At 58.8% G+C, this 9,346-nt stretch overlaps 1 protein-coding gene across 6 annotated transcripts; it reads right to left on the bottom strand.

The window, feature by feature from the left end:
- Positions 1-17: 17 nt before the first annotated feature.
- On the bottom strand, positions 18-9,274 carry MBD6 (methyl-CpG binding domain protein 6). 6 transcript variants are annotated; one of them, XM_027106782.1, is made up of 13 exons: positions 9,183-9,274; positions 6,031-6,094; positions 5,716-5,852; positions 5,320-5,422; positions 5,028-5,190; positions 3,743-4,798; positions 2,907-3,568; positions 2,474-2,627; positions 2,121-2,290; positions 1,577-1,990; positions 1,418-1,485; positions 1,131-1,194; positions 18-985 (listed from the first exon to the last, which is right to left on the bottom strand). In XM_027106782.1, exons 3-13 carry the CDS (start codon positions 5,826-5,828, stop codon positions 911-913), a joined length of 3,042 nt encoding a protein of 1,013 aa, XP_026962583.1. In that variant the 5' UTR covers positions 5,829-5,852; positions 6,031-6,094; positions 9,183-9,274; the 3' UTR covers positions 18-910. The 6 variants fall into 6 exon arrangements, with proteins under 6 accessions (XP_026962583.1, XP_026962580.1, XP_026962584.1 ...); XM_027106779.1 differs by lacking the exon at positions 9,183-9,274 and adding an exon at positions 7,135-7,521; XM_027106783.1 differs by lacking the exon at positions 9,183-9,274 and adding an exon at positions 7,135-7,518 and having other exon boundaries at positions 1,418-1,470.
- Between the last annotated feature and the right edge of the window lie 72 nt (positions 9,275-9,346).

Raw genomic sequence — 9,346 nt, 5'->3', positions numbered from 1 at the left:
GAGGACAGAGTCAGAGCCAGAGTTTCAAAATATTCTCATCTGTTAAATTAAGAGTGTCTCCCATAGAAAAGCAGTGGAGGCCCCAAAGGGCAAGTACAAAACAGAATTAAAACTCCCAAAGGTCTTGTCTTTACAAAAGAAAAGGCAGGAGGCAGCCCCTGGACAGCTGGTCATGCTGGCCGCTCCGGTTGGACCACGTTGCATAATCTTCAGTCGCATCATCACAACGTCTCTGAGCGTTTTGATGGGGGGAGAAGGGGCAGTGTAGTGTGTATGGGAGGAGAGACCCAGACGGCTCTCTTTGCCCCCTTACCCCCTTTTTATATCCCAGAGGAAAGTAGAGGGAAGCTGGCTACACCTTGAAATGAGGCTATGTGTTTCAAACCTGGGGACAGGGGTAAGAAGGGATCTGTGCTTTGAGCAACCTGAGCCAGAGGCAGAGGGGTGTTGTAGGGGTGAGGGGAGGGTGCATGATGCTTATTGCTTTGTACCTTTCACTGGGAAGGAGGGCAGCAGCCAACAGTAGCTCACAGGTTTGTAAACTGAGCCTGCTGGCTTCGAGAAGGGAGGCAATGAAGTCGAATTAAATATAAAAGAGTCATTTGTGCAAAAATAACTTAAACAAATAAAAGACCTGGGGAAAGGGGTGTTCCCCTTAGCCTGGTGGGGAGAGGGCCATATACCCCCCCCCAGGCCTTTTCAGTGACATGGCTTTGGGGGGGAGGGGGTGACCTCCCTACCCCCTGCAATGGCTCAGGATGGGATTGTGGGGAAGGGGTTGCATTTGTGCTCTGAGTGGGGAGTAGTGCCCCCACCCACTGTCCACAGGTGCACGTGGCTGGCAGGGGCTCCCAAGGCTCAGCACTCAGCTCTCCCCAGTCAGGGTCAGATCCAGCTCCAGGTATGGCTGCTATGGGGCCAGTTTCCTCCTCTTGTTTTTGGCAGGACGGCCAGGGCGGGCCCGGGGAGGCAGAGGGACAGCCGCCTATACAAGAGGGGAAGTTGAAAGAAGTGATCAAACAGCTAGGTATCAGGAAGTCCTTTATTTTCTCCCCACTCCCACTGACCTTCTCCTCCTGCCTCACCCCGTACACGCACTCGCACCCACCCACACAGGGACGCACACTTACGCGGGTTGTGGGGCTGGGGTCCAAGGTAACGTCTTGGCGGGAGCTGTTGCTGTTCCGGGTAGGGCTGCAATAAGGGGCACAGATGATCAGGAACACCTCCCCAAGCACCAGGTGAATTTCAGAGTTTGGGTGGGAAACTTTCTACGTTTGGATAGTAAAGGCGTAACATCCTTATTCATATTCAAGCAAGTATCTGCCTTTTTGAAAGCCAAGTCACTCTTGAGCTATTTCTATAAACCCAAGAAGATGTGGGGAAAGGCCGGTATTGTGGTGGGCCCAACACTCACTTGTATTTTCTCCTCCGGCCACGACGAGACTTTCTGACTACCCCTGGGGGCACCTGAGAAAAGACAGACTGTGTGTGTAGGAAAAGTTAGGAGAAGGCGCCTTGGCCTCAACCTTTCCTCAGAGTCTTTGTGCCCAGGCCACCATCACTCTGCATTCACCTTAAGGTCCTCAGAATGGGGCCCAGAAGGGGATGGATCCTTGGGCTCAGCACCCCCTTCAGCCAGCTCCCCATTATGCTGCCAGTGGTGGGTCCTTCTTGGGGACCGTTCCATTTGTCCATTGAAGCCACCACGTGCCCCCCACTTGAGGGCCAGTCGGCCAGGCTCCCGCCGGCTGCCAGGCTTTCGGCCCCGGCCTGGCCTGGCCTCACCATTAATGCCCCTAAGTCCCCCTCCTCCCCTCCGGCCCCGTTTCCCTGACCCCCTCCCAGTGAGCAGCTCAGGGACTGGGGGGTCGGGAGAACCGTGGGGTGGGGCTAAGGCACTGAGGGGAGGCCGGGCAGGCTCCGGTTCAAGGGCTGAGGTGGGGCTCTCAGGGGGCAGACAGGGGGCTTCTGGCTGCTCTGGAGGGATCTGCAGACAAAACAAAATCTCAGTCAGTCTCAAATGCAGTCCCTCTGCTACTGTTAACTCAAAATGTCTATACTTCCAGTTTGGGAAAAACTTCTCTCCCTAACAAACACACCCACACCCATACCCTCACCTGGAGACTCTGTAGCAGGCAGGCTAGGGGACTAGAAGCCTCTGAGAGGGGTGGAGGAGCTCCCCCCACAGGGAGGAGCTGCAGCCCCAACTGGCCAGAGAGAAGAGGGCCAGGAGGCTGCAGCAGACTGGGGAGGGTTCCAGGGCTGCTGGTCAGCGAAGACAGGTCACCTGTTGAGGAATTGTAAAGTCAAGGGTCTCCCTAGGCCAACCAGCTAGGCTGAGCAGACCCTATTATTCTTTTAGCCTTTACCCGGTGGTCAGAGACTTTCTTCCCTAATTCATCCAGCCTCTACTCTCAATTTTTCTGCTTCCTTTCTTCTCTCCCACACCAGAGTCTTCCCTCAGACTCACCCAGCAGGCTGGCACTCAGCAGAGGGCTAAGGAGTTGGGGGGGTCTCCCTGAGTTGGAGGGGGCCTTGCCCAGAGAGGAGGCCCCCGGGTCAGTAGTTGCCGTGGTGACACTGGAGGTAGGTGGTCCAGGTTGGGGGGCACTCAGGACACAGGGCTAAGGAGAAAGAATAGTTATTACATTTACATGTGTAAAGTATTCAATAAGTTTAGAGTACTTTCATATGTACAATCCCACTGAAGCCTCACATGAAGTAGGCCATGTTTATTAAATACAGACCCAGCTGTTGCAGCCATCCTACCCCCAGCCAAGAATTAAGCCCTCCCCAAAGACCCTGAGGAAGAGCTCAGACATGAAACAGAAAGCCTTTGATTCCCGGCTCCTATCTCTGATTCTACCTCTGGTTCTGTCCCACCCACTCATCCTCATCCTCACCTGGGGGGGCGCCCCTGACGGGGGATCCAGGCTGGCAGCCAGCAGCGCAGAATTTAAAGCTATGAGGGTGGGGGGTGCTGAAAGTGGGGGGAACAGCAAGGGGGGCAGGTCTCCCAAACCTGAAAATGTCTCCCCACTCGGACCCCCGGCTCCCTCTGCAGATCCCTCTCCATCCCCAGCTGTGGGGCCCAGGGCCAACAGGGGCAGGAAGGAGGCAAGGAGGTTGCTAGGGGGTGCGGAAGGGGGTGGAAGAAGGTCTGAGGGGGGTGGTGGAAGCAGGGAAGCCACCAAAAGCGAAGGCCCTTCGGGCTCGCCTGGGGCTAGGGGAGGGCCAGGTCCCCCTGGTGGGGGTAGCAGGGGCTCCGGGGGAGGTTGTCCCCCTCCCCCAGCCAGCACGCCAAATAAACTGTGGCTGAGCAATGGAGAAGGCGGAGGTTGCCCCAGACCCAGAGGGAGAGGCAAGGTCCCTAGCATCCCCGGGAAGCTGGCTCCACTCAGTGCCAGGCCCTGCTCGGGGTTGGGGAACGGGAAAGCCTCCCCACCAGCCAGGGGAGGCAGAGGGCAGGCTGGGCCCGATCCCATCCCAAGCGCTTCGGATGGGCTTTGAAGCACAGGGCTAGGGACTAGGGGGGCTTTGGAGGCAGCTGGTGGGGCAGGGGCACCTGCAAAGAAAAAGAGAGGTTCAGCTCAAGGGAGGTCCTTCCTCCCAGCGTCCGAAGAATCCAACCTCCCTGCCCCCAACCCAGAAAACCACCACAGAGCTCTCTCAATTCCCCGTAAATGCCTTGGCTGTCTCTCCACCCGAAGGGAGGAAGGGCTCCATCACACTCACATACCTGGCACACTGCTGAGGCTGCCACTGGTGGTCCCAGGCAGGGAGGGCGGGATGGGGTGCCTGGGCTGGGGAGGGCTCCCTGAGGAGAGGGTTGGGGGAGGAGGAAGGTGTGCGTCTGACCCCAAAAGGTTAAAGCTTCCATCAGAGTGGGGAGGGCCAGGGGTGGGGAGTCCCAGCAGGGACAGCACAGAAGGGAGAATCGGTTGGGAGGGCTCAGGGAGAGGAAAAGGCTGTGGGGCGGGAGCGGGGGCCCGAGGGCGGCTCCGTCTAGGGGCTTGAGGACCTCCCCCTTCTAGCAATCGCAGTACAGTTGGGGGGCGGCGGGGACGACGCTGAGAGGGGCGGGGTGATGATGAGGAGTGGGAAGCTGAGGGCGCCTGGGCACGGGGCCTTCGGCCCTGTAAAGTGCTGGGAGGGGGGAGAGGGGGGTGCTGTGCCTTGGCCGCTGCAGAGAGTAGGCTGCTAGCAAGGAAGGGGGGTGCCCCGGGCCCCTCCACCGTGGGGGCCCCTCCTAGGGGCCCCAGGACCAGGGGCAGGTGCATAGTGGCTGAAGACACTGGTGGCTGAGTGGCAGGACCAGGGGGGCCAGGGGGACCAGGGAGATTATTGCTTGGGGGCAGGGGAGGGGGTGTTAAGGCATCACTACAGTGGAAGAGAGGAGGGTCAGAAGGTGGTGAGGAGGAGGCATGGGGAGCTGGAGGAGAGCCCAAGTCAGGGGGCACCAGGCTGGATCGGAGAGCAGCTCCCCAGCTATATGAGGGGGCATTGAGGCTGATAGCAGGTGGAGGAGGTGGAGCTGGAGAGGGGGCATTACCCCTTGGCAGGAAACAAGGGCTGCTGCTGCCTCCAGAGGGGACTGGGTCGGGAAGCCTTGGCTGTGGGAAGAGCCCCCCAGGGCCCGCTAGAGGGGGGAAAGCCTGTGGAACTGAAGGTGGTTCTGGGGGAAGGGAGCCAGGAGCCCCATTAAGCGGAGTTGTAGGAGGAACTCGACAGGGAGGGCGGGCAGAGGGAGGCCCTGGGGACACAGTGTGGAACATTTGGGGGCTCGCTCCCTCTCCTGCAATAAATGAGAAACAAAGGATCAACTTGTGGCTCCCCTTCCAAGAACTTTCTTTTGTCTTCTCCATCCCTTCTCCCATAAATTCCCAGCTTCCCTGTACCCTCCTCTCACCAAGCAGCTCCCCACTCCACCCTTCTCCTTGCTTCCCTCTCACAAAGCTCTTCCCACCATCCCTCTTCCAGGCCCTTAAGTTTTCCTCAGTCTCTGTAAAGTGGAAAAGATTCACCAGGAGAAGAGTGTGAGCAGGTGGTCTCCATGCTGCGGTACAGAGTTGCCATGGCAACGGCTTTCCGCCGGTGGTTGCACAGCTTGGTCATGTCCTCCTCTGATGCTGGCCCCACCCCAGCCCCACCCGGGGTCACCGGGGCCAAAGGGTCAAAGTTGAAAACCTGCAAGGTGGAAGCATGGACAGGGACCCTGAGGGAACAGAATCTGTGAGAAGAGCTACCACAGTCAGCGATTTGCATTAAGTCTCTCGGCTTATCCCTATACTCCCCGGCTCCCCTCACCACTCTGACCTTGGGGACATTGAGTGGACACTCCAGACCGCACTTGCAGGTCCCATCGCTGAGGAGGTAGCTCCGGGTTTGCTCCAAGGAAGACAGCTCTGTGCCACTTGGGCTGGGAGAGGACAGGGTCAGAGAGTATGGGATTAGTTGACACTGAATTGGGAGAGACTCTTAAAGAACAGTTCATTAGTCAAAGACCTTCCTAGGAAGGGCAGAGTAAGGAAGAGACAGAGAGAAGAAATGCAAAGGGCCAGAGACAAAGAGAGCAAAAAGGCTGAGGAAGGAGGAGGAACAGAGAAGAGGAACAGGGCACCAGCAATCTGGGCTTTGAGAGGAGGGATGGGAGAAAACTCAGGCAATTGAAGGGCCTGGGGATAGAAACTGGGGAATTTTGGGGAGTCATACCTGATATAGAGCACAGCACCCTCTCGAACACAGCGCTGCCAGCCGATGGGGACAGATGTGGCCACAGGGCCCCCAGCTCTGTCTGCTCCACTGCTCTCATTGCCCCCATTCATTGTGTGTAATCAGCTCCCACGTGCCTGATAACACAGACATCCATGTGGCATTAGGAGGATTAAACTGGGCTGGGTACCTGAGGGAGCACTTAAGAAAAGCAAAGGTGTGGGGAGATTCAAGAGGACTCGGAGGCAAGGGGAAACCCTCGGAGAGCTGGGAGAGAGAATGAGGGGGAACCCTCTGCCATCCCACCATGGCTACCTGAACATCTCTGCAAACATTGTGGGGTCCAGTCTAAAGCCGGGGCCGCCGGCTTAGCCCACACCTGCAACACAGGAGAGAGGAGGGACCGTCAGGAATCTGCCCAAGCTAGGAAAGTACCACAGCCCAGGAAACTCTCAAGGGAAAGATCCTTAATAATATGAGGTAAGTACCCATAAAGATCTCAGGGATCTGCTGGCTGAGTCCACAACCATCCTTTCCATGTCCAGTCCCTAGGGACCAGAGGGTCAAAGCCTCAGCTTCCAGGGACCAAGGAATCACAGCCCAATCCCTAGGCATATAAAGGGTAAGGCCCCTTTGTCCCACCAAGGAGAGAAACCTTCAGCCAAGAGTGTGGGCTAATTCCTATAATACCAGGCCACTAGGAAGTTTCCCAGAGAGTCTGGCCCCTGCTGTTCCCTCCCCCTCAGGAAGATCATATAAAAAGTAGATTGCCCCACAGGTCACCAGGCAATTGCCCAACTGCCCGCTGGGGTGGTACCAGCATAACTCCCCCCATGCCTGGCTCCACTAGACAATCACTGATCTAGTTCATTTGGGTCTTCTCCCACGATTCTCAGAAACTCCCAATTTTCCCCCAAGCCTAAGGCAAGGGGATTCAGCACCTCCTGTCCCACTGGCTTCAAATTACCTCCAAGAAGAATTCTCCTCTGATGTACATGGGGACGCCCCCCAAACCTGCAAGTATCCTCTCCAACCTTACCATCGCTCCCACCCCACACTGGCGGCTTCTAAACTTTCCCTCTCATAACAAGGCGCCTGTCACCCAGCCTGCTTCCCTCGGCTTGGGGAGGAGGGGAAGGCGCACGAAGTAGGAAGGAACTTGGGGAGAGGGCGGGCGGAGGGTGGGCGAAGCACTGAGGGGAAGGAGGTGAAGAAGGCAAAAGTCAAGCAGTGAGAGGGAAAAACGGTGGGGGCAGGTGAGGGCGGGGGAATGGGGATGGGGCCAGGGAAAGGGGCCGAGAGGACGCGGAGGGGGCAGAGGGTAGGGACGGGAGGGGAGGGGAGAGGAGGGGAGGGGAGGGGAGGGGAAGGGAGGGGGAGGGGGAGGGGCGGGGTGGGGGGGCCGGGCCCTGCACTCACCGCGGCCCATGGTTCGGCCGGCCCCGCCCTGCGCAGTCGCGGCCCAGAGGGTGAGTGGGAGGGAGTGGGAGGAGGGTCGGTGGAGCCCGAGCCTCCGGTACGGCCCCGGCCGGTCCTAGCAGGAAGCGCCGCTGCCGCCGCCGCGGATCACCGAGCGGCCTCCCGCGCATGCGCCATGGGGGCCAGGGGCAGCCCTGGGGATTCCGTTCCCAGAAGGCACCGCGCAGGCTGCTACCGCCGCCGCCGTCGCTGCCGCCGCCACCGCCGCAGCCGCCGCTGCCGCCGCCGCTGCCCGGACGGGAGAGGGGCGGGGCCGGGCCCCCGCCCAGCGGACAAGGACGAGCCAACTGGAGGGGCCGCAGTGCGCATGCGGGAGCGCGCCTACCCCTCCCCCACAACCCCCCATTAATCCCCAAGAGAACAAACACCCCACGCGGGCCCCACCCCCCGCGCCCCCCCCCCGGCCTCAGCGGAAGGATCCGAGCCTCTTCCCAGGCCACTGGTGGCCAATCCCAGCCTTCCCCCGGGAGGGGCCCCTTCCGAAGCCACAATCTGTTGGGGTAGCCAGGAATGCCAGGTCCGGGAGGAACCGGCCCCAAAAGATGAAAGTCGCGACTTGCCCTGCCCCGCCCCCAAAGGCTTCCCGGGTAGTGTGCTGGGACTTGACCCGCCTCCCCAGGTCAACAAGTCACAACACGACCCCGGCCTGTCAAGTCACATGACCTCTGCCTGTCACTGACAACCTGGTCATGTCTTCGGGCCAGGAGAGACCATCTGCTCCAACCCACCCCCACCCCCATTTACAGAAGGAGAAATGGAGCTCTGGAGCAATGGTGCAGGCCTGGCCAAAGACCTGTCACCGTCACACCACCGCCTGAAGCTGCCACCCAGCCACAACCAGCCTTGTTGACAGTTTCTACTTAGGACAAACTCCGGCTGCCCCCATGAGGGTATGACAGGATATGTAACAGGCCACCATATGGCCTCTGTTTTCTACCTAATGGCACTAGAAAAATACTTTGCATTTTCCACGGTGCTTTTCACTTTTGTTCAAGCTGCCTCCAAGTTCATAATTCTCTCATTTTACCTCCATAACTCGTTATCTTTTATTTACTAACAAGAACGGTGAAGCACGGGGAGATTAGGTGGCAGGCAGGCCTGGGATCCCTGGGCAAGTGAGGGACCGCTGAGGCTAGAATCTGGGCTCCTGACAACCTAGTCCAAGGCAGTCGTGCGCTCACGTGCACGCAGTGTTCCAGGCAACACAGCCCTACTGTAGCCCAAACACCTAGAAAGCAGGAGGCCTATGCCCCGCTCCTCACAGCAGGGAGTCAAAGGACTTGCAGGTCTGGTACACTGAAAAGGGCGGGCCTGATCTTTGGTGAAGGGCACCAGAGCACCACGGGGGAAGGTGATAAGGGAAAGAGTGGGAATCGGGGCCATCCGGCAAAGAACATGAATTCTGGCATGCCAAGGGCTCATCAAAAACTTTATAAAGATAAGAGTTTAAGGGTGCTCTTCAGCGAGGAGGAGCTGAAAATGACTACCAAGGGGATTCAAGTTACTTGGCCTCTTCTGAGGGAGCCAGGGAGCTAAAAGAGAGGACCCCTTTAGGAAGACTCAAGAAGATGCAAAACAACCCTGGTGGTTGGATGCAAATTTTCAAAGGACGGAGGTTTAAAAGACCTTGTGTCCATTGCTGGGAGGGGATGAGGGGCAAAGAAAATGGGAGTCTCTTGTGGAGGAGGTAAAACTGGGGCTCAAGTCAGGTGGGCAGAACAAGAGCTCTTGAGGGAGACTAGCCGCAGTAAGGCTTCACACCGCAGCCTAGGGGCAACCACGGTTGAGCGCTGTTGGGGCCGTTGGGTGCCGCGAGCTGGCGCCCCGCCCTCTTTCCTCTCCCCCCCCCCCCCCCCGCACCTCCCACCACCCTTGTAGTGCCCTGCGCGTGCGCGCGCAGACACCGGTTGCCAAACATTGCATCATCCCCGCCCCCCTTTCCTCCCCTCCCCCGCCAGCTCTCCCCTCCGCGCGCGCGCATGACTCACCTCCTCCGCGAAGCCTCGTGACCCAAAGCCACTTCCGGGTCCAACACTAAGTCGACCCCCAAGCGGGAGGGAGCGATGGGGGCGGTGCCTTGGGGCTCCTGAGTGGCGGATGTAAGGTATGAGGCGGGGCCAATGCCGGCGTGCCGCTTTATGATTGGTAGGCT

The sequence above is a fragment of the Aethalodelphis obliquidens genome, unplaced genomic scaffold, assembly GCF_003676395.1.
Source record: "Aethalodelphis obliquidens isolate GAN/ISIS:26980383/991018 unplaced genomic scaffold, ASM367639v1 scaffold8, whole genome shotgun sequence".
Lineage (NCBI taxonomy): Eukaryota > Metazoa > Chordata > Mammalia > Artiodactyla > Delphinidae > Aethalodelphis > Aethalodelphis obliquidens.
This window is presented reverse-complemented; position numbering and strand designations above follow the sequence as displayed.